General features: G+C 42.7%; 2 protein-coding genes across 2 annotated transcripts in view; one reads left to right on the top strand and one right to left on the bottom strand.

The window, feature by feature from the left end:
- Positions 1-1,857: 1,857 nt before the first annotated feature.
- hpda (4-hydroxyphenylpyruvate dioxygenase a) lies at positions 1,858-9,615 on the top strand (the record flags this gene model as incomplete). Its single annotated transcript, XM_079508002.1, has 13 exons — positions 1,858-1,890; positions 2,078-2,140; positions 3,261-3,365; positions 3,475-3,517; positions 3,634-3,716; positions 4,653-4,742; positions 4,851-4,957; positions 6,065-6,142; positions 6,837-6,999; positions 7,401-7,472; positions 7,680-7,802; positions 7,921-8,037; positions 8,817-9,615. Coding segments are annotated over 13 exons (1,191 nt in total), but the record flags the coding sequence as incomplete, so codon positions are not given.
- Positions 9,616-14,375: 4,760 nt separating this feature from the next.
- rnf43 (ring finger protein 43) overlaps positions 14,376-25,218 on the bottom strand; it is a 140,695-nt gene continuing 129,852 nt past the window's right edge. Inside the window, exons 3-9 of the mRNA XM_079508233.1 lie at positions 20,006-20,080; positions 19,707-19,838; positions 19,373-19,474; positions 17,934-18,110; positions 17,255-17,357; positions 15,233-16,894; positions 14,376-14,499 (exon numbers count right to left, since the gene is read on the bottom strand). Of these exons, the coding sequence (XP_079364359.1) occupies positions 14,474-14,499; positions 15,233-16,894; positions 17,255-17,357; positions 17,934-18,110; positions 19,373-19,474; positions 19,707-19,838; positions 20,006-20,080 (2,277 nt within the window). The 3' untranslated portion in view covers positions 14,376-14,473. The remainder of the gene's footprint in view (positions 14,500-15,232; positions 16,895-17,254; positions 17,358-17,933; positions 18,111-19,372; positions 19,475-19,706; positions 19,839-20,005; positions 20,081-25,218) is intronic.

Raw genomic sequence — 25,218 nt, forward strand, 5'->3', positions numbered from 1 at the left:
CTAGACTATATAGCCAAAAACAGGAAGTCATCATAAAAGGAGGTAAGGGAAAAATATAAACAAGCAAATAGGCAATACTCTGCCTCCACCTAGAGGTGGCAAGTGAAGCTCTGAACAGAATCTTAGGAGTGAGGACAAAAAATAATACATTTATGGTAGAATAATGCAGGATTAAATACAATGGCCCATCTACATACATCACTTACAGCAGTAGTTCCCAAACTTTTTCATGTCAAGGACCCCCAAATTGACACTAATTAGCCCGCGGACCCCCATTTGAAAAGATATGCCAGGGATCCTCATAAGAGAAGATTTTTACAGCAGTGATTCTCAACCCGTTTAATTTCAAGGACCCCCAGTTTGACATGCATTAGGCTACAGACCCCCATTTAATGGCATTTCTATCTCTGAGACCCCAATTTATATTGTAAAATCAAAGTTAATTTACCCCGTTAACGGGTCCATTTGGTTCCATTTTTACACTCTCTGAGTTACAGACCCAAAAGGGTCCATTTGGTTCTTAACTATATCATTTAGCTGGGGACCCCCTGGAACTTGGGGGCTTGCTGGAACTCCAGGCGGTTGTTGCCAACATACACGTCCAGTTCCCTTCTTGCTTCTTGAGGTGGTAAGCTGCAGACACTGTTTTGCCCATGCTGAGCTGAAGGTGCCACTTCTGGAGGTAGTCTGCCAGGATGCCCATGTCTCGGTTGAGGCCATCTTCCATCGCCTTCCATGTTGGGCGTCGAAGCATGATGGCCAATTAAGTCGTCCGCATAGCCGTGGGGGAGAAGACGACAGCCTTCACGTGGCCTCTCCTGTAGTGAGAAATGGTACAAGACCAACTAACGGAACTAATGTCGCCAAAGAATCATCGAGCCGACAGACCAAGGTTCAAGCCCAGGTCACGGCCAAGGCAGAGAACATCCTCTTCAGGACTGGCAGACACCCCCTCTGTCGAAAAGGGTCCATTTGGTTCCTAACTATCATTTAGCTGGGGACCCCCTGGAACTCCCTCAAGGACCCCTGGGGATCCCCGGACCCCACTTTGGGAACCACTGTACTAAAGGCCTATTAATAGTCCAGTTTTCGGTGAAGGTGAGGTGACCACCGAAAACTACAACATGACGTCACACCGTGTGTTGTGGTCAGCGCTCACACAACACATCTCTCTAACCACCGTTTCGGTGGTCACCTCTTCACCGAAAACTGGATGAATAGGCCTTAACCTATTTAGTGTGTAGCCCATATTGTGTGCCCTACTGTGTGCAGGAGACACATACAGTATAGCACCACTAACCTGCTTAATCAGTAAGCTGAACTATTTCCCCATTTTGGACAGCTAAAAGGTTAATGTTTACTGTATGCCATTCATTTTGGTTGTAGAGGACTGCTACGAACTTCAAAGGACTGTCAACTGAAACACAGGAGGATGGATCAATACTTGACAGAGATGACAAATCCTGGCAAACACTTGCAATTGACAGTGCGCTTTGAATCCTGATGCAGGAAAGGTAGTAGGCGGACAGGGGGTGTTGACCCTGAAAACCAATCATAATTGGTTCTCATGACAGTACTTATCTGTAGATCATTTGGGTAGACAGTGATTTTGGTCTTCTGGTGAACGGCTGGCGATCCACAAAATATAGCATGGTAAGGAGCCATTATATTCCAGCCAATAATGCTATAAGGAGGCTCAGTTGTAGGACATACATAACATGTTGTCATGATGGTGTGAGTGAGGAAATCGTTATTATTAATTGCAGGCACAGAAGGCAACACTCAATTATTCACGATTTTTTAGAACTGTAGTTTGAGGTAGCCATGTGAAAATGTATAATTTATTTTTCTTATTTTTCTCAGACTACCTACACAGATAAAGGAGAGAAGGTAAGATGCAAACTGCAAGTGAAGATAATGTTTTTGGCAGCAGCGTGTGGTATAATGTCTCACAGTATCATTATGTGGTGAAGATGACACAATTCTAAATGACACAATTCTAAATGAGGAAATTAAAGTACTACTAAGTTCATATAAAATTAACATTTCTACATTTCTATTTTTAATTTATCTCTAGCCCCCAAGGGGAAAGTTTCTCAGGTTTCATCATGTGACTTTCTGGGTTGGCAATGCCAAACAGGTCAGTATCCAAACACAGAAGCTAAAATGAATATTCTTACAAGCTGTTTAACACTGGTCATATTGCAATTACATCAAATTCAACAAACATATTATTCTTCATTATATTAAATAATATTAGGAGGTTATAAATAGTTTTTTTTAATTGATTTGTTTGATGTGATTTTTCATTATAGTTTAGTTTTAGTTATAGCTTTGACGTATTTTATTCTAATTCAATTAGTTTTATAGTAATTTTTAGAGCGGGTTTTAGTTAGTTTTGTAAACACATAATACGGTTTAATTTATGTTTTTCTAATTTTAGTTTTACTATTTTCGTTAGTTTTACTTAACTATAATAACCTTGGGAGGAAGACTAGGTATTTTAGCAAACCATACAGAATGTGAGAACTTTTTTTTTCTTTGAAATGTTTTAACAGTCAATGGGCAGTTCTTTACAGAGTAAATAAGATTCCTATTTTAAAGGTTCACCTAGTTCATTCAGATGTTGACAAGGCACACAGGCAGGTCAACACACTCTGCAATCTCCAGCCTCTCACGTTTTTTGACCACATGAACCCTAGACTAGGGTTCCCTAGGCTCTATTCGGAGCATGTTATAATAGGAAAATATGGTCAAAATGGATAAACATTTGGTGAAAATATACCAGTGGTTCTCAAACCTTTTCATGTCAAGGACCCCCAAATTGACAACCCCATTTGAAGAGATATACCAGGGACCCCCATAAGAGAAGATTTATGGCTCTAGCAGTGATTCTCAACCATTTTAATTTAAAGGACCACCAGTGTGATATGCATTAGGCTACGGACCCCCATTTAATGGCATTTTTTATTTATATTGTAAAACCAACGGGTCTATTTGGTTACATTTGTACACTCTCTGAGTTACAGACCCATAAGGGTCCATTTGGTTCCTAACTATATAATTTAGCTGGGGACCCCCTGGAACTCCCTCAAGGACCCCTGGACCCCACTTTGAGAACCAATGGTATATACAATAGATTGTAAGTGTGTAAGTAGGCTTCACAGTTAGCTTGAGATGTGTCATCTAACTACTATTCCCTCTGGTCCAAACATACTGGAAATTCACTTCAGAATTAAAACATTAAAATTATGTCATAGGCAGCTGGATTCTACTGTGACAAAATGGGATTTGAGCACTTCGCCTACAAGGGTTTAGAGACGGGCAGCCGAGAATCGGTGTCCCATGTCATCAGACAAGATAAGGTATACATTTTTACATCACAGGGTGACGTTAAATCAAATCGCATGATAAATACTGATAGATAAGACCTATATCCCTAATTTAAACATTCCCATAAACGTTACTTCACAGATCCTATTTGCATTTGAATCTCCCCTGAATCCAGGAAATGAAGGCAAGTAGTCTTTCTTTTGTCATTTTGACTATGCGACATTCTACGAAAGACCAAATATCACCCCTGTTCTCAACATGTTCATGTTCATGTTTCAACGTGGCTTTGTTTTCCCTCAGAATTTGGAGAACATTTGATCAAGCATGGGGATGGGGTCAAAGACATCGCCTTCCAAGTGGAAGACTGTGACTTCTTGGTCAAGGTAACACCGGAAGAAACTTCTTCTGCCTTAACGTATGAGTATGATGAAAACTGTACATATTCTCAAGCTGTTGATCCAACAACTACTTACTCCAGTGGTTTTTGTAACTAAATTGGCTTGGCTTGCATGTGTCTGCATGGGTGTGTTTAAGTGCATTTAAGTGTGTGTACTTTGTGTGCGCATTTGTATACATGAGCACACATGCCTGACAGTCCAAGACATGTGTTTTATGGAATATGGATAAACATGCATGCAGGTCTCATAATGAGAGATCATGCATCAAGGTAGTGTTGACTATGATAACTTTTTGTTAAAACAAAAAGTTTATTGTTAAACAGAAACAGAAAATACATTTCCCGGTGAGTTGCCAATTTCATCCAGTCAGGAGAGAGTACCCATTTATCAGCTTCGATATTATAGTTTGTTTCTGCTCTTTTTTCTGTATCACTTCCAATCTCGTTTGTTTATCCTGTATCCTGAAATTGTATGAATTCTCTCTCCTGACTAGCTGAAATTGGTATCCCAACCTGAAACTGTACAGTTGTTTATTAGCTGGAGAGACGGGGAGACCCCTGTAACTGAAGAAACACTATATAGCATTGATTACTATCAGAATATAGTGCTATTTAACACTTCATTAAATCACTTACACGTTTAAGGACGTTAAATGGTTCATAATATGAACGTTGCCCTCTTTCTATGATAGACAACAGGTTTGAACTTTGCCCTGTACCCGTAGGTTCACAACATAGATATCATATTTGATCTTTGACAAAGAGACCTGTAGCTATAGGCATCACAGGTCCAGAAGAAATCTGCCTGTGAGAATTGGAAATGTCACATTTTATTTTCAGCCACTGGATGGCTGTCAAGAGCCAGAGGCATTATCTTGACTTGTTGTATTGTGTTTTCTTCTAACTACACTAATGTCAACAGACTGCTAAGGAGCAAGGGGCTGTAGTCGTCAAAGAGCCATGGGTGGAGCAAGACAGCCATGGGAAAATCAAGTACGCTGTGCTTCAAACAGTGAGTGAAGAGTGAAAGGCACACATACCGACCATACTGTGAAATGCCGAGTGTACAAATGCATAAATTAAAATGAATGACAATTGCTCCAATCATTTGTCCTCACAGTATGGAGACACCACACATACATTAATCGAGTACCTTGGACCCTACAAAGGCCTTTTTTTACCAGGCTACAACAAGCCCATGGTCAAGGATGCCCTGCTACCCACACTGTGAGTGCATTTGTGTATTATTTTACTAGGGATGCACGATTAATCGGCAGCATAATCGGAATCGGCCATATCGTCCATAAAAATGCCATATCGGTATCGGAACAGTTATAATAGTTAATAATACAGATTATATAATCACCAAGAAAAAATAAAGAAAAATTAAAAAATAATTCTACATTTAATTTGTGTATTCATCTCATTCAGTAGTGAAAACAGACACATGGGAAAGAGTACAGTATATGCTATTTATTTATTTATAAATTGAATACTTTTTTAACAGGCTTTGGGCCAAGCCCCTATAGGGCCTAGGCTTGTTTCCATTGTGGTCCTCTGTATAATATCGGAATCGGTCATAATCGGTATCGGCAGATATGACCCTGCAAATAATCGGAGATCGGATATTGGTCATAATTTCATAATCGTGCACCCCTATTTTTTACCTATCATATACTACTGCATACTGTACATGGGCAACTGGCGGCCCGGGGGCCACATGCGGCCTATGGACACATAGGCTATGGGCAGGCCGACAGCTTAATGACTAGTATTGAGCCCAAACCACACCGTGTCGAGTCAGGACAAAACGGTTTTAAAGGTCAACCACACCAATGCAACGCCTTGCAACTTAATGAGTCGCATTCGGGTGGTTGACCTTTAAAACCGTTCTGTCCTGACCCGACCATTTTGTGTGGTTTGGGCTTTAAAATGTATTTATGTCTAATGTATTTGCATTTAGTTCATAAAGTTAACATAACAATAAAAGGCATTTCAAAGGCATTTGAAATTAAATACAATTTTAACTTTTCAGGATTCCAATTCAAAAATTGCAAAAGAAATAACAATCAAGAGCAAAAATAGCTGATCTAGAAGTTGCGACACTTTTTGAGCTTGTAGATCGGCTATTTTTGCTACGACAGTAATATGCAATGTGGCCCTCTGGAGTGAGTGCGGAGATATAGTGGCGCTCTCCATCGTCAAAGTTGCCCACCCCTGATATACTGGATACAGAATAAAGGCCAAACTGCTTATAGCTTCCCCTAGCACGAATGCACGCTTAACTAGTTCATGGAAAACGTGATAAAATGTTTATTCTCCTTTTCTGTGTAGTCCGAAAGTACATCTGAGCTTTATTGATCACATTGTGGGAAATCAGCCAGATGAAGAAATGGTGCCAACAACGGACTGGTAAGAGGCTGTCACGGGACTCACATAGGCTATACACACATGTATAACAGACACATTGGGGCAAAAGGACAAATAAACACCACTGCAAGATGAAGCCAAATAAGGTGGATCTTTATATTAGGCCCACACGTAGCGCATATTTCATTACTTGTTAAAGTATTAATGAAATTAAGTGCTAATTTGTGGAATATTATTTATTACTGTGTGGGAATAAACAGATTTATTTTAAATCTCTATCCATCACGAGAGAAAAGTGAATGTGTGTGTGTGTGTGTGTGTGTGTGTGCGTGCGTGCGTGCGTGCGTGCGTGCGTGCGTGCGTGCGTGCGTGTTAACTTTTTTCTTAATTTTCAGGAAAACCGTATATTTAGAAAACAAAGCAATACTGCCTCAGCAAAGTTGGTGTTGTGACTTTATATATTGTAAATTACTTCCATGAGAGTTAAGAGGTTTTGTCCGAAGCACTTTTGTAATACTTTCCATTGGTTCAATATTTTCGAAACAACACACAGAGGTAAAGGGTGTTCAATAGCACTGATTTATGCAAAATAATAATAATAATAATCAAAAACCTCAAAAATGGAGTTAGGTGGTTTCCTCCCGACAGCAACAATATACTTCCAACTTTTATTTGTTTAGTCTATATGATCACTACACTACTTGAACGTGTCCGTTTCTGTCCACCAATCCTATAGGTATCAGAAGTGCTTAATGTTCCACCGGTTCTGGTCGATAGACGACAAGCAGATGCACACACAGTACAGCGCTCTGAGGTCCATTGTGGTGACCAACTACGAGGAGACCATCAAAATGCCCATCAACGAGCCTGCGCCTGGGAATAAGAAATCGCAAATCCAGGTCAACAACCACACCGTGCCACACTCACTCATCATTTATTTTCATCACTATGCTCGCTTGTGATGGGACATTTTGTCAAAATTCACCTCATAAACAAGAGCTAGCCCTGAATGACCATAACAGGTCTGTAACTTAAGAGTGTTCAAAATCATTCATTTGAACACTCTCAGAGTTAATAAATACAACATTTCAGAACCACTATAGGCTAGTACTAGTTGGACTCCTAATATGCCATAGTGTCGTAGTAAATATAAGAGTTATACATATTCTAAAGAAAACACTTCAGTAATGGATCAACCACACATTTGTCCGTGTATGGGTATATATATATTGATGATCCCTGTTTATTTTGCTTGCAATTATGTCAATGATTCAGTTGTTCTTCGCCTGACTTTACACAGGAATATGTGGACTACAATGGCGGGCCGGGCGTTCAGCACATCGCCCTCAACACTTCGAACATCATCCAGGCTGTACGTTAACATTCGTTTTACATTAGCATTTTAACATTAGTTTTGATTAGCATTTAAAAATTGCCTAGGGAATACGAGGTAATCGACAGACTGCACTTTAAAAAGCATTGGAATTCCTGTCGGCCTCGTCTTCAGATGTCCTCCCGAACCTCGGCAAGTAAAGGCAGGTTTTAGATCCTTGCTTTCTTCTGTTTCGCTTTAAAACAGATAGTGAACCTGCGTGCCCGGGGGATGGATTTTCTCGCAGCCCCTGACACGTACTACGACAGCCTGCGGGAGAAACTCAAGACCGCCAAGATCAAGGTGAAAGAAGACCTTGACCGTTTACAGGTATAGGAACACTTATTTCCTCACTGTCGATTCAAACTAGAAATTGTTTTTTTCCCCTTTTGCTGGGGTTCCACAAATCAACAATAATGCTGCCATCTTGTTTTCTTCCGTCTAAAAGGAATTGAAAATTTTAGTGGACTTTGATGACGATGGCTACCTTCTCCAAATCTTCACCAAGCCTATGCAAGACAGACCCACTCTCTTCTTGGAAGTCATTCAGCGGAACAACCACTTTGTAAGTATACCAGGAAAAAAATATTATGAATACCTGGCCGAAGATACCGGGAGGTAAGGCATCGGAAACATACACTTCAGGCCTTCATGTCTCGTGTCTCCAGTTCAACACCTCAATAAGAGGCGACAAGATTTACAGGGCAGTAGACGCCATTTATTTCCCCCCACCTCCATTAAATACCTTAACATGGAACAGCCTTAACACCTGCTTACTGCTCCCACCCAGTGTGAACACAACAGTAGCCCGTTTGGAAAAGCCCAGTAAATCTATCACAGATGCAGATTAAAAGGCCCCACTACTTTACACAGCAAAGGGGATCTTTTGGATTGAGTTGCACCCTTTGGCACTTAATTTATAACACCTTAGCCCCCCTACTCTACCTGTCAGAACAGGCTCCCCATGTCATTCTCTGGCATTTTACCGAGTCTAGTGATGTGGATACAGTGTCTGAAAGTGAGACGCTGACTGTGAACCACACCAAAGGACCTCTGGGAGCAACCGCCAACACTCGATCGGCTGATTAACTATGGAAATATTTACATGATTAATTTGGGAGCTTCACGTTGAGGGCAATTTTCTGTCAAAGTGGGACTGGATGAACCCAAAACCCTTTGAGAATAATGTATTAAACTGCTTGCAATCCGACATCAAAGAAGTCCACCATTCTGAATGGTGAGTGCATGTGAGAAGATGCCAGAACTGTAACAAACGACACAGAAGACGGTAGATCTTCTCAGTAATTAGCCATCCGTCTGTGTCTGTCTGTTCTGTCTCTCCAGGGCTTCGGGGCAGGAAACTTCAAGTCCCTGTTTGAGGCCATCGAAAAGGACCAGGATGCCAGGGGCAACCTCACTGTGCTGACTCCAGAGGGACAGCCCAAAGCCTTCTACTGATCCTCCAACCTTACAAAATCACACTTTAAGACAACACTTTCTTACGCCGATATTTACCAAGATCATAACAAAAAAACGACAACAATTGTGTAAAGCACACACTACGGCATTCGTTGATAGATACAATATACAGATGTTTTTACGCTTTCCTGATATTTTACCGATCCTTTTCCTTAAGGTTTTCTGGAAAATGCATGTTTTTCCCTGCTGGTTTTATTCACTGATTAGCCTAATGCTAATTCTACTGCTTTGCTACTGAAAAGAAGTGTCCAGCAGAGGAACTCTATTCTATTCAGGGAATCTGAATAGAATTAACATGTCGTTGCTGTCGGGAGGAAACCTCCTAACTCCATTTGAGGTTTTTTCTTTTTTCCATAAATCAGTGCTATTGAACACCCTGTGTCTGTGTGTTGTAGTGAACCAATGAAAAGTAGTAAAAAGCGCTTGGGACTTAACTCAATTGGACCCTCAAACTGTCTGCTAAAGCAACTAACTCCACCACCTCCACCCCCCCTGCAAGTAATTGACAACATACTGTATAAAGTTACAACAACTTTGATGCGGCAGTATTGCTTTGTTTTCAAAACATAAGGTTTTCTTCATTACCTGAAAAATGAACATTTTGGAGTTAGGTGGTTTCTTCCCGACAGCAGAGAAACTGAATAACAAGTAACACCTTGGCAAATGTCCCATTTCAAGTTTTAAAATGTATACACATTTTGAAAATAGCAGATCTACAATCTCACAATGCGTCGCATCAAGCTTGTAGATCTGTAATTTTCAAATGGCCGAAATGTATATAGGGCTAAGTGTTATTGTATGTTTTGTATAAGAACAATCAAAGTAACTAAAGTTTTCAAATAAATGTAGTGGAGTAGAACTAAAAGTATTTAATACTCAATAAAGTACAAATACCTCAAAATTGTACTTAACTAAATGTACTAAATACTGTACAGTATTTCATTAGCTGTTCATCCAGAATGAGTAGTGTAACTTCATTTTTTGCAAATAGATCTACAAGCTTACAACGAGATGCATTGTGTGAGCTTGTAGGTTGGCTACTTTTGAGCGGTGCCAAGCGCTCCTTTAAGTGACGGAGTGTGTCTGTCTGTATGTCCGAGTACGACCTATTGACCCCTGCAACTAGGGAACCTGATGCTAACGCAAGTAGCATTATGGCTTGATCGATCGAAAGTGCTATAAAAGCGCAATTGCCATTGATCTACGGATTCTACGCCAGGCCAATGGCAGTAAGCGTAGTATTAAATAATAGGCTTCAATTGACCTAGATCTACGCCAATGGTCCGGAGGGTGTTAATAAATCAACTGTGCTTGACTCCAAAGGCGCCGCTCACCAATAAAATGGGGCTTACCATAATTATAACAACTTCCAAGCAAGGCAGAAGAGGTGAGACTCCAGTCTCATTAAAACCTACATCAGTGACAGGAGAAACTGTAGATTATATTACACTAAAATTAAAATCAGCACCCAGGATTTATTTCAAAATAATTTATTTGCATATAATTGGAATGAAGCCAGGTTGATAACATCTGTGATGGCACTATCGTTTCATATAGTTACATTCTATACAGAAACCACCGTTTCAGACCTGGACCAAAAAAAATGGATAAATATATTAGTAAATAAATATATTAGTGACATGTCACCATATTGAAATGTTCTATTATATATAAAATACAACACTATTTCATTTCTGCTTTTGTCTTTCTCTTTTTTGTACACAAAGTATCCAAAATATACTGACAGATCCCTGACATTTCTGGAGGGGATTGTACTCTATTAGAAAAACAAACAAACAAAAAAAAGGCAGTTTCAGCTCATTATTCTTTCAAAACTTAAAAAATACAAAGAGAGATACCTTACACGGGACATGATTCAAATGCTATTTTCATGTGCATTATGGTTGTGGGCTTGTTTGAAATCAATTCTTTTTTCGTTTAGTTTTTTTTTTAAATTAATATTTAATATTAATATTTTGAAGCCAAAGTGCTGCTGGTAATTCAGTCATTTATCAGCTTTGTCCAGCAGACCATTCTTGGCATAGTGAATAATAACATATACAAAGTAAAAACCTGATGATTTTAGCCGGAGAGCATTTCGAGTACACATTCAAAATGAGGTATTAGCACGAGGGGCTGTAGTGGCAAATTACTGTAATGATTGTCCTCAATTCTCACTGTCATTAGTTACACTTGAACATTTATTGATCCCATTTAGACCCGAGGACGCGTCTGTGTCACCTTATAGCTTAAAACTTTAGCCGTTGAAAAATAGCAGATCTACAAGCTCGTAGATTGTAGATCTGCTATTTTTGAAAAATCGTGAAAATGTGTGCAAATCTTTGAATATAATATTTTCTTTCACAGCACGTTTTGCTGCTGGGGGGGGGGGGGGGATTTTGCGACACGGGTCGGCTGTCAATTACATATCATTTTTGAGGTCCTTGACACGAAAATGTTTGAAATGTAGTCATGATTTTAGAAGACATTTTTGTAGAATCTGCCTCAGGTCTAAATGGGTTAAGATTCAGGGAAAGGGTTGAAGGAGGACCGTTAAGGCACGAGACAAGTACTTCTGTAAGTTTCACTGTATTCAAGCGTTTCTTTGGTTAGATAAGTAAGAGCTTAGTATTATTGCTAAGTCATTGATTTTTTGGATCATGAAAAAGTACTTCAGTTCATCAGGATGCGAGTTCGGCATGAATAAGGCGCATGTGTTATCGATGGCACGATTGCAAAATAAAAAACAAACTTATGAATATAAGTAACACAGAGGATTACTTGAATAGCTAAAAAAAAAAATCCTGTAAGCTTTTTGTAAGTTAAGTGCTACCAGCTCTGATACAATACACAAGAGCTCCATGTCTGCTGTATGTCCTGCAGTCTGACTGCAGAGGAAGTAAAAAAAAAAAAAGAAGTCTCCTTTCACATTTTAACTGAACCTTTAAGGGAAATTCCACCATGACACAGAAATCATATATGCTTATTTCTCTGTATGGCCGAGAACTGCTGCAACTTAATTTTGTAATCGAATAAGAATCTTGTAAAGTCAATATTTTGGAATAGCTTCATTTATCAAACAGCAGGGCACCTTTCTGGTCACCGCATTAGCTAAGTGGAACCATTTCCTTGGCTATGACTACATTTAAGGACCATATTCCCGAGTAGCTAATTGGGAACCCTAGAAACATTCCCAGTGGGCCATTCAAAATTAAACCTTGATTCTCAAGTTTCTTTGTTTACAAGAGAAGTTGCCCACATTTCTAACCATTTATGAAATTGTTAATTAACCATTAAAAGGCATATTCTGTAAGGTGGGCTTTTCCTTAAGTTTAATGCATTAACCGCAATATTGGGGAAAGATACCTTTACATTTATTCATGGTAAAGTTCCTCCAATAGGGGTCGTTACGTATATGATTTCTTAAAATCTTTTCCAGTGTTTGATTGTTCCTGAGATCTTTCTCAGGGTCTGCCCACTGAAGTCAGAAATCACAGAAAAGTGCTTAACTGACCACACCAACCATTCATTAGACAGGCGTTTAGTTGATGCTTAGGTACTGTGACGTCTATCAAGCATGGCTTTACTCCAGTTATGTTACACATGTATCGTTGCTACCGTTATGTATTTGTCTATGGCTGCAATGTTCAAGAACATCCTTGCAGAGCTTTAGCTGCTGGAAGAAAGTAGGGGAAAGTATATCCTTTCTGAAGGACAAGACATGTGAGTGTAAGGTTGAATGGGCACTGGAGGGCAAGGAGGCAAGAACGAGGATAACAAGGAAGGCTTCCTCCTCCTCCTCCTCCTCCAATGAGCCCCTTCAAGAAAAGCACTTATAGGTCAAACATAATAAGAAGTACCCAATTGGCAAGAGAAGTGACAGGAGCAAGGCAACGTGATGATAATGATGATGACATAATTCAGTCAAACTGGTTCATAAAAGATACATTTACGGACTAAAAACTCAAACACAATTCAGATGAAATAAGCTGCCATTAATGAAATAATGAATACAAGGCCCATGCTAGGCTCAGCAACCTCTGAGAATGCTCATTGCTTGAGGGGCTGAGGGTATATACAACCATTATTTCAATTTGGACAAGTCAAGAAGAATGCTTCTTTACGAGGCTAGGGCAGCTACGTGGTTATAGGTTCAATTGACTACAGCAGTACCTTTAAGGACCCCACGTGTTGTAGGGTATGGTTTAGGAATTTGAGTTGAGGTAGGCGTGAGAGAAAATCTTCTCTCAGCTGAGATCAAAACTCAGCAGAGGAAGACAAAAAAACAACTAGGAAGGAAGCAAAATTAGTACCTGCGAGATAAATGAAGTTGCTTCGTCAATGAGCGAGCGACGTAGAAATGGAAAGTCGCTCGCGCAGGACTCAAGACCCTAATGCCTCATTTATGCTCCGTCATACGATGGAAGGCACGTACCGAAAATAGCAGATCGAATGCGCTGCATCTGTTGTGAGCTTGTAGATCGTCTATTTTTAGCAAGCAGAGCCATCATACAACGAAGTATAAATCAGGCTTCAGCAAGGACCATTCTTTAGTTGTCGCCAAGGAGCATGGGTACATACAATATCATGGTATTGAATAGTCTTCCTATAATTGACTTAAAACAAGGTGAAACACATGCGCACACAAGCATGCGAGATTGCGTGTGCGTGCATGCGTGCGTGCACAGACACACACACACACACACACTCACAAAACACATTTTCCCCTTTGTGATGTATGAACTGTTTTCCGAGCACCTCCCAGTATCCAAATATCTAAATAATTCAATATAGCCCTAAAACAATAACATTATAAATTATATACAGCACATACTGTAGTAGTATTATCCCAGAGTTTCAATAATAAACTGTATCAGTCTTATTATTTTTGGTATGAATGTTATCTCTGATTAACCCATTCAGGACGGGAACCCACTTTTGGTGTTTTAAGCATTATGTTATACTTTAGCTATTGAGAAATAGCAGATATACAAGCCCATAGCCCCAAGCTTGTAGATCTGCTATTTTTGAAAACTTGTGAAAAAGTGGCACAAATCTTCACAGCAAACGTTTTTTAACTCAAATCTTTGCTTCTGGGGGGGTCGCTGGAACAACATATTTTCAGATGGGGGTCGGCGGCCAATTACATATAATTTCTGGGGTCCTTGACCACATATAGAAACAGGTTTTTCAAAAACTGTCATGATTTAGGAAGACATTTAGTAGAATCTGGTCTCAGTCCTAAATGGGTTAATATATCTAGCTAATATTAAAAAAAAAAAAAAAAAATCAACATCTGAGCTTTGATTCCTGGGAGGGATTTGGGGGAAAACCTGAACTAAGGTTATTAATGTGGAATTATTTGGAAGACATGACAGAGATGGCCAGTGATAGGCTTGTCCATTCTGGCTCCTGAAGACATGACAGAGATGGCCAGTGATAGGCTTGTCCATTCTGGCTCCTGTGTAGCAGCGTGACATTGGGGGGATAGAAAAACAAAACAAAAAAAAAAGAAAAACATCTCACACACCAGACTCCTCTTCTGATCCTGGAAGCACAGGGGAAAAAAATATTTCACTTCCCATTCAACATTATTAGGAACACAAACAGAACACAATACAAAAGCTTTCGCTAGCGTCTAGGGACCACTTCTGTTAAATAAAAGTTAAAGGGATCGTGACATTAAACTTTTTTTCTCTCAAATTTTTATAGTTTTCTGAGCTCATGAATTGCACCCAAAAAACCTGAACTTTTAACATGACAGAGGGATTTGCCAGCAGATATCACTGGGATTTAGCCTGTTTTCATTGCAGCTCAGAAGGCTTCAGAACACACAGAGAAAACCTCCAGACCAGAGAAAATCCTGCTCTACTATTTAAAATGTGGCACAAATCTTTGAATATATAGGGCACCACCCTTATCCCTTATCCGTAACGTTTTTGCCATTTTTTATTATTTTGAAAAACCTTTTAAAATAGTTCAACTAGCCGATCTACAGCGAGACATTGTGAGCTTGTAGATTTGAACTATTTTAAAGGGTTTTTTTAAATAGTAAAAAATGGCAAATTAGTTTAGGGATAAGGGTTAAGGGATGGCGCAAGATATAGCCCATAGTCTTTCAGAGCGAATGTTTTTAACTCAAATCTTTGTTTCTGGGGATGAAATAGTTTGAGAACCACTGACATAGAAACAGAGGTTTTTCAGAAAACTGTCATGATTTAGAAGACATTTGTAGAATCTGGTGTCAGTCCTAAATGGGTTAATCGCCAATAGTCACTCACCCTGATTATTGTGGTGTAATGTTTCGCAGTATAAACAAATGTCCGTGTTGCGGCCGGCGGCGACAGGGCTGTGGTGAAAGCGACAGGGAGGAGGCCTAGTGTCCATGGAGGGAGCTCGATCCCCCGTCGTTGGCCCCAGGAGCTGTGGCTCCGAATGCGCCTGCTGCACGCGCTTCTTCCACACCACGTGGTGGGCTCCCCCGCAGCAGGGCCAGTCCTCCATGCCCGCCGCAGAGTCCAGAATGAGGGGCACGGGAACGGGCAAGTCTGGGGGCGGCGGGCAGCAGTAGCCCCCGGGGGGGCCCTGCATGCCGCCGTAGTGGATGTGGATGCTGCAGTCCTCCTGCAGGTCCAGGCTCTGGTGGAAACGAACGGAAGGGCCGCCGGCGTCCAGCATGCAAGCGCCCAGCCGTCCGCTCGTCCTCCTGTGTGTGGGGTGGGGGGCGTGTCCTCCTCCGTGCAGGCCTTGGTGGCAGCAGGGGGGCGGAGGCTGGAGCTGTAAGGGGACCGGCGGGGACACCAGGACCGGAGGAGGGGGTCCCGGGGGGTCGTGGTGGTCTTGGCCCTCTGTCGCAGGGCCCCCGGGCCTGTCCGTGCAGGGGTCTGCCGAATTGGGGCAGTGGCAGGGGCTGTGCTTGAGAGGGCATAATAAGGGCGAGTCTTTGTCCAGAGCTTGGGCAGCAGTGGCCCCTTGCTGCTCCTCATCGGAGCCCCTGCCGGGGCCCTGGCCGGGCTCTCCCCCCTCCTCATAGTGGTGGTGTCTGTGGCGGTGGTAATGGACGTGGCTGAACACAGTCTGCGGCTGCTCTTCAGGGCAGCTCGCTCTGTTCACCACGGAATCCAGAGACCTGGGCCGGGCCTGGGCCCCCGTCCCGGCCCCCCCGGCCGCGGCCCCGGCCTCCAGACTGTGGCCACCACCGCCAGAGCCCGGCCCGTAATACACGAACGGATCGTAGTCGCTGCTCAGGGAACTACGGAAGGTGGACCAGCTGCCGTAGACGCCCTGCAGGGACACATCGGTGCAGTTGAGCACCGAGTCGCTGGACGAGCCGTGGCACGGCCCCGAGCTGGAGTCACTGGCGGGGCCGTCCGCCAGGTAGCCGCTGCGCTCAGTGCGGTAGCTGCCGCCCGAGCAGCTGCCGCCGTCCTCCAGTCGGCCCACGTGGCCCGCCGTCGTCGGCCCGACGTGGGCCGCCTGTGGAGTGGACGAGGAAGCAGCCGCGTGGTGCAGCCGCGAGCTGGACGCGCTGCGCTGGGCCACCGCCGGGCAAGACGGCAAACGGTACGCGTGGCAGGAGCGGCGAGGCGCGTAATGATGGCTGGAATTCCTGCAGCTGCTACCGCCCATCCTGTGGGGCCTCCCAGGGCCCTCGGCGCCACCGGGCAGGTGGTATCCACAGCCGAGGCCGAGGCCTCTGCTGTTGGCGAGAAAACGCAACGCCTGCGCGTCCATGGGGGGGGAGCCACTGTAGTGACCCAGGGAGGGGTAGGGCCCGGACGGCCCGCGAGGGTAGTGGGGCCTCATGGAGAAGGGGATGGCATGCTGAGGGAAGGGGTGGCCGTGTGGGCCAGAGTAAGGCTGGGGATGATGCAGGAAGCCCTGGCTGTGCTCCGGTGGTGTATGCTGGAGTCTGCTGCTTCTCTGGGGTTGGCGCTCTGTCCCTGTGTTGGAGCACAGCATTAGAGTTGAGTCAACAACACGACATAATACTTAATACAATAGTTTTTTTGATGTTTTCTTATTTTATTTTTTTAAACAAATTTTATTCAAAGAGTATGACATCACATTATGCAAGTTTCACAGAAAGAAAATACAACTCTTTGTTTTTATATTTTCTCCCACAACTCCTTTCCCAATCCTCCCCACCCACCCACCATCTTTCCCCACGAGGCCAGACATACAAACAACATAAATTATATACAGGTATAGAACCAATAAGGTGAGTACATAACTAAGATACAAACAACATATACAGTATACAGGTATAAAACCAATAGGTTGAGTTGATGTTTTCTTATTACCCATGATGTTGTGCATGCAGAGGGGGCAGGTGCGATGCTGCAGCAGCCAGGGGTCCACGCAGTCCTTATGGAACTCGTGAGCACAAGAGATGATCCTCAGATCCTGTAAAGGGGGACGACGACACAGTTAAAACTATGATTTAAAAGGATCCCTGGCTAATAAGACAAATATGCCTTAACACATTATACTAAAATAAAAAATACCTTAAAGAATCTTTCACTCAATAGGAACTGCTCCTGTTCATATTTCCAAATGGTCTAGCCCTATGGAATGTATATGCTAATTAAAAACAACTTACTGTAATACTTCCTAAGGTTAATATGAGCATCAAATAAATATTTTAAATACTTGTTATTAGCACGTGCATTCCATATATTCCATAGGACTGGACCACACATGGACATAAGGCATCATCAACCTGCGATGGGAGCAGTTCCTATTGAGTGAAAGATTCTCTATTTATGAAAGAAATAAAATATTTAAGGTGTTTTTATTTTAGTTATAGAGGCCAAGTATAATGTTTTAAGGCATACTTGTCTTATTAGACAGTCTCGTGTTTCTCGTGGATGGCTTAATACCTTTCCACGAGATATACACCGTTTGGCATGGTTAAGTACACGAGTACAGTGCTTAAAGTAAATGTACTCTGTTACTTTCCACCAGCGCTTCCTACTGTACCTGGCCGTCCTGGAACTCCTCCAGGCAGATGGCACAGACGGGGCTTGAGTTGGAGCTGCTGGCAGACGACCCCCAGGCCCCGCGGTGGAGCTGTGAGCCTCCCGCACAGCCCTGGGACACGTAGGTCTTGGTCTCCAGGCGACCGATGGCTCGCATCGTCTGCTGATGGACCGAGTCCTGCACGCACGGACAGAATGAGAGAGATGCCTTATTAGGCCAGTGGTTCCCAAAGCGGGGCCCAGAGATCTAGCCTGGCTAATAAGCCAGACTCAAATCACACTGTCGTGTGGTATTTGAGTCTGGAGATGCTGTGTATGGATCTTGTTTCCCGGGGGGCGGGTTCAAACATTTTCTCTTTGACGCAATTGGTCAGAGCTACTGTCAAGGTCTCAAGCATTGAACATCACTGTACCAAGTCCCGCCCATATTGCATACCGTGTCCCGATTGGCTAAACCAGTTCTCTGGTGTAGGAAATGGGCGTACAATTGAGCCTCTCCAGACCGTAATCCGCCGGCAGGCAATTCTTTTTTTGCCAACGGCTGATTCGGTCTGGCTTATTAGCCAGGCTACCAGAGATCCCCAGGGGTCCATGACAGAGTTCCAGGGGTCCCCAGCTAAATGATAGTTTGCAACCAAATGGACCCTTAGGTGTCTGATTTTACAATATAAATTGGTGGTCTCAGAGATAGAAATGCCATTAAATGGGGTCTGTAGCCTAATGCATATCAAACTGGAGAATCACTGCTAGAGCCGTACAAATCTTCTCTTATGGGGCATATTTTTTCAAATGGGGGCCCGCGGGCTAATTAGTGTCAATTTGGGGGTCCTTGACATGAAAAAGTTTGGGAACCACTGTTCTAGACAGCAAAAAGAATAAACAACAACTCTTACGCAATCAAGATTCAATACTATATGTCCAATTTCAATGAGACATCGATTGGAATACAAATACAAAACAGTGCGTGTGTGTGTGTGTGTCTGTATGTTCTGAACTGATGAGGATAATTGTGCTATTATGAAAACGAGTAGTTTAGCTTTTAAAGTATTTTTCAATTAAACAAAAGTTATTTCCGATACGATATATTTTCACATTCCACACTATTTTTGTATTCCCGGGTGTCTGCTTGGCCACCGACCATCGCACAAAATAGAGAATGTAGAAGAATTGTTGTTTTGGTCAACGTTTGCCTGTTATCTCTCATAACGGTACCAGCATCAATACAGCATGGAATTGTGGACAAAATGTCACCCAACGACAACAAAATATTCTATAGTGTTGGGTTTGAGAGACTAAATCTCATCAAATGGTGGTCCGTGGCTCAAATGGCGAACAAGTAATGGGCCTTGAGATGGAAAAAAATGTAAAACCCACTGTATTAGAGCTATGGAGCTATCTCAAAGCTATGGATTTGAACCCTCGTGCTCTGTGTTCACTTACCCAGGTTCGGTTGGACTTGCACTTGTAGCGGAAAGCAAAGATCAGAACAATGGTCACAATGGCCAGGACTATGGTGAGCACAATACCCACATCATAATGGGGCTGGAGGAAGAGACAGATAAGAAGCATGGAGATTAGTTCATTTGGTACACATAACACAATAAGCACCACAAGATGATAAGAAATAAGACGATAAGAGCGAAAGCACAAACCACAACTCCAGAGCAATAACCTTTCCTATGGATAAACAAAACAGTGTCTCTGGTCTAGTGCCACTTGGGTAATGGTGGTGTGTGTGCCAACCGGTGAAAGTGTATTTGGAACTTAGCCTTACCCATTTTGGTTCAATCAGGATCTCAATGTGGACTCTGGCTTCCTCGTTCTGCTCCACCAAGCTCATCAATTCCCCAGCATCCTTACCCTCCACCAGCACCACAGGATGGGGCAGGGAGTCGGTCTCACGCAGCTGTGTGTGTGTGTGTGTGCGAGTTTTGAAGAAGTTATGATGTGATCGACATGGGACGATGGATAGAAAAACAAGAGAACGTCAGAACAGGATTAGAATTGAATAATAATATTATATTCAGTAATTCCTGTATTTTCCGTTTGTAGTTGTGCTTTAAAAGTACTCACCTCGATAGCCGCGTTGGCATCGTCGGTGACATCGAAGATGACAGCCTGAGCTCCTCTCTCTATGAACAGGCGAGCCTGAAAGAAAACACATTAAGAGGAAGAATGTCAAAAGATTCTCACACTTCAACTATGCAAAAGTCTGTCGTTCAAATCCGTGGATGCCAAAAAAAACATCCTTCAGAAGTCAGTTAGTTTAGGTCAGTTGTTTTCAACCAGTGGTCCGGGGACCACCAGTGGTCCTTGAGGCGGTTCCAGGTGGTCCCCAGCTAAATGATGGAGTAGAGTTGGTAACCAAATGAACCGTTATACATCTTTAACTCTATTTGGTTTCATTTTACACTCTCAAGAGTTACATTTTTTGTTAAACATCTACATTACTGTTACTTTTCAAGAATGTATGTTAACTTAAGGAACACGTCATGCCTTTGTTTCAACTCACTTTGTGACACTAGATGGCAGTCATGCCACAATCTCATGACCACCAACAGCTCTCTGCCTGCACAGTCCAGCCTGACTCTAGTCTAGAAAACACTAGAGCAGTGGTTCCCAAAGTGGGGTCCGGGGAACTCCAGGGGTCCTTGAGGGAGTCCCAGGGGGTCCCCAGCTAAATGATAGTCAGGAACCAAATGGACCCTTATGAGTCTGTAACTCTGAGAGTGTACAAATGGACCTGTTAGGGTCCATTTGGTTCCATTTGTACACTCTCAGAGTTAAATGAACATTGATTTTACAATATAAATTGGAGTCTCAGAGATAGAAATGCCATTAAATGGGGGTCCGTAGACTAATACATGTCAAACTGGGGGTGAAATTAAACGGGTTGTTGTTTCAAAGATGCAAAGATGTTTCGTGAGCATCGCTGAAAGACAGAGAGAAAACAAATAGCACAGCTTTTTCATCCACATCTCATCACACGCTCACTGGGTGGACATCACTGCCAATGCTCTTTAGTAAAGACAATAGACAAACCACAAAGTTTATTACCGAGTACCGCCCCGGGTCAATCCCAACAACACGCCAAAGAGTGACTCTCCCATGCCTACTGTAGCCCGTAGCATAAATGTACTGTACAGACTCGCACATCTCAAATGTACAGACAATTATGCATGCATCCATGAACATCCAATAGACACACAGTAAAATCCTGAGGGTGAGTCTAATTCTGAGAATGTACAAATGTAACCAAATGGACCCTAACCCATTTATACCTCTGATATTACACAAATGGACCCTAACCCATACCTCTGATATTATACAAAATGGAACCAAATCAAACAGGTCCATTTCTAAGAGTTAAATTAACACTCATTGTACGGTGTGCTTTTAACAGAACTTGCAGGAAAGGCATCACATAGTTAGTTGACCTATTAATCACAAGTTAATGAGAAACCTCCTTGGTGGAATGGCATCATTGAACTCGGATAACTTAACACTTCAAACAGAAAGAAAGTCGATGCGTGGCTTGGAAGAGAACATTTTTGAGCGGTGCACACCACTCCAATAAAGGGCTGTGTGTGTCTCTATGTCTGTCTGTCTGTCTGTCTGTCTGTATAGCCAAATTCCAATACCCACAATCTCGGCCACTCGCTCACTCCAGTATGACAGTGTTACAGTGAATTTGGTGACGGGCCGAAATATGTGAACATCTTGTGGACTTCACATATCTTACATGGAGGACTTTTAAAAAGTTGAACTCTGCTAATTAATAAATCACAATGATTTACCTTTGGACACTGACGTTATGTGATTGTCGACTCTACACAATTGACACATATTTCAGCAGGTCACCAATTTCACCGTAACACCGCCATGCTGGAGTGACTGACCGAGTGTGAGTGAGCGAGTGGCTGAGATTTGGGGGTATTGGAATGTGGCTTACGTCTGTCTGTTTAGACTACGACCAATTGACCCCTGCAGATGATTGGGGTCACATTCGGGTCAAACACTGTTGAGCAGCCCCACACTGAGCAGATATCTAATTGGGGTCGCATGTGGGCGCACACGCGTGAAAAAAAAGGAAAGGAAAGAAACGAAAATATGAAAGACTCAAGCTGGTTGTGGGTCTGGAGGCATTGGCCTAAGACTTCCTTGGAGTGCTTGTACCACTCAATAAGCTATGATGACTAAAACTAAATATATTAACAATTTCGTCAACAGACTAGACTAGACTAAAATGTTAGGAAGGGACTAGTGGACAAGTCATTTTACACTTGGTTGCATGCTGAAAATAGCAGATCTACAAGCTCACAGCGTGTCGCAGAAAAAGCTACACTGTAGCTGAATATAGCAGGGGGCCAGGGGCTAGCGCCCCTCAAAAATAAATTATAAATAAAAAAATAAAACAAATAAATAACATCCTCTTTGATCTTGCTTCCAGCCTTACATTCTGTCAGAACAGTAATTGTAGCACACACACACACAGTGACTAAAAATGGGGTGCGGTCGCATGAGAGAGAAAAGCTGGATCAGTGACCATGTGGTAATGTGCTTTTTACCTGGGGTTCAAAAGTTCCCAAGCCAGCATGAAGCCAATATATGTCCTCTAATCGTGGTAATAAATGCAGGGGAAGACTACACTTGTGGTACAATGAAACAGGCGCGCGCGCCTACACACACACACACACACACACACACACACACACACACACACACACACACACACACACACACACACACACACACACACACACACACACACACACACACACACACACACACACACACACACACACACACACACACACACACACACACACACACACACACACACACACACACACACACACACACACACACACACACACACACACACACACACACACACACGTTTTGAAGCTGTAAAAGTTTTTTTTTTTTTTTTTAAATAGCCTTGAACCACAGAATTCGAGACTGAAGGGACCACAGTAGCCAGCCCATTTCTAGAATATATCATAATGTATTTCTGAAATAACTGTGTCCGGGGTTATGCTATTATGTCATCTTTAGTATTAGAAGCAGTAGCTGCTGTATAAGCAGCCACAAACGTGGTCGCCCCTATGTTTGGCCCAAACCCCAAAAAGCCATGAGGCGGCCACTGTCGTCGACTCTTCCGGAAGCAGAGACAGAAAGAGTTGCATGATTAACGGCAGATTATATTTAACTTTTAATGGTCCCCATGAAAGAGTTCACGTCTGATTCTTAACAAGACAATTAAAAGGAGTGCCAGAGCGAAATGTTTCAACATTCCAGCTTTGTTATGGTTGTAACTGTAACAGACATCACTGCTGCGGTTTAACAATCATCCATCCTCATGATGAGATACGGCGTGACACACTAGATCAGATAGCTGCTGGCTTCTTTTTTCCTATTTTCTTTTTTTTGTGGTGGTGGTGGCAGTTGGTGGTGGTGGGGAGGATGGGGGAGGTAAAACAATACACCACCTCCGCTGATGACATCAGAAGAAGCGGCTTGCGGCTCAGTAAAGGAGACATCATCAACAAAGCTTGCCAAACAGTTAGCGCAGTGAGCGCACAATCCTTTTTTATTTTGTATTATTTTTTTTATTTACAGCCTTTGCTGGTTGTTTGGCTGACCCAGGGCACCATGGCTGTCTCACACGGATGACCCTTTTCTCTATTACGTGTCACGGCCTGCGAATCACCTCAGCATGATATATATCCCGTTACGTGGCATGTATAGCGCCCCCTAGTAACAGGATAAGCAAGTTCACATCCCCAGTTGAACCTCTGCAAAGCCCAGTGGTTCAAGTTCATCTCCATTTGGACCTCTGCAAAGCCCAGTGGTTGTGAATATATTAGAGACAAGACTCAGTGTGACAAGACTCAGTCGCAATCTCTCTGTCAACTTCAGTTCTTTATTTGAATCCACAAATTACAATACATTTTTACAGGGGAACAAATATAACGCAGGGTTGACAGTTCATGGGCACCTAAGGATACACACGACACCTTCTCCTCCACTAAGGATACACACGACACCTTCTCCTCCACACAGACAAGTATCCTATTACCTAAGGATACACACGACACCTTCTCCTCCACACAGACAAGGATACACAGGACACCTTCTCCTCCACACAGACAAGGATACACAGGACACCTTCTCCTCCACACAGACAAGTATCCTAAAGGATACACATGACACCTTCTCCTCCACACAGACAAGTATCCTAAAGGATACACATGACACCTTCTCCTCCACACAGACAAGTATCCTATTACCTAAGGATACACATGACACCTTCTCCTCCACACAGACCTTCTCCTCCACACAGACAAGTATCCTATTACCTAAGGATACACACGACACCTTCTCCTCCACACAGACAAGTATCCTATTACCTAAGGATACACATGACACCTTCTCCTCCACACAGACAAGTATCCTATTACCTAAGGATACACATGACACCTTCTCCTCCACACAGACAAGTATCCTATTACCTAAGGATACACACGACACCTTCTCCTCCACACAGACAAGTATCCTATTACCTAAGGATACACACGACACCTTCTCCTCCACACAGACAAGTATCCTATTACCTAAGGATACACACGACACCTTCTCCTCCACACAGACAAGTATCCTATTACCTAAGGATACACACGACACCTTCTCCTCCACACAGACAAGTATCCTATTACCTAAGGATACACACGACACCTTCTCCTCCACACAGACAAGTATCCTATTACCTAAGGATACACACGACACCTTCTCCTCCACACAGACAAGTATCCTATTACCTACAGTATAACAGCCCAAACAGAGCAGTATTTGGCAAGTTGTTCGGCTTTGCTCTTTGTCATGCCAGCTATTGTTAGGCCACTCGTGGTCAGTTTGTGTACATGGCCCAGGCTTCCAAATATCAGTATGGCGTATCTACATCGATACCCAAGGTTTGTTATGATTCCAAGTAATGGTTGGTACTTAGAAACACACATGCATACACACAGTCGCACACGCACACACACACACAAAACCCGTCGTACACATTACTTGTACAGTCCATACAGTCACCTAGCACTGCGGTATGTAATTTAGAAAATAGACATTTAATGTAGACAGCACTCTATAGTGTATACGCATAGTTTCATTATATAGACATTCCACTGTTAGGTTATTAGCTTACGTATGATTCTTGATGACTATTTCTATGTATGTGATGTATTACCATGTGATGTTCTTGCTTACTGTAAGTGGCTCTGGGT

Source organism: Electrona antarctica (genome assembly GCF_951216825.1).
Source record: "Electrona antarctica genome assembly, chromosome: 8".
Lineage (NCBI taxonomy): Eukaryota > Metazoa > Chordata > Actinopteri > Myctophiformes > Myctophidae > Electrona > Electrona antarctica.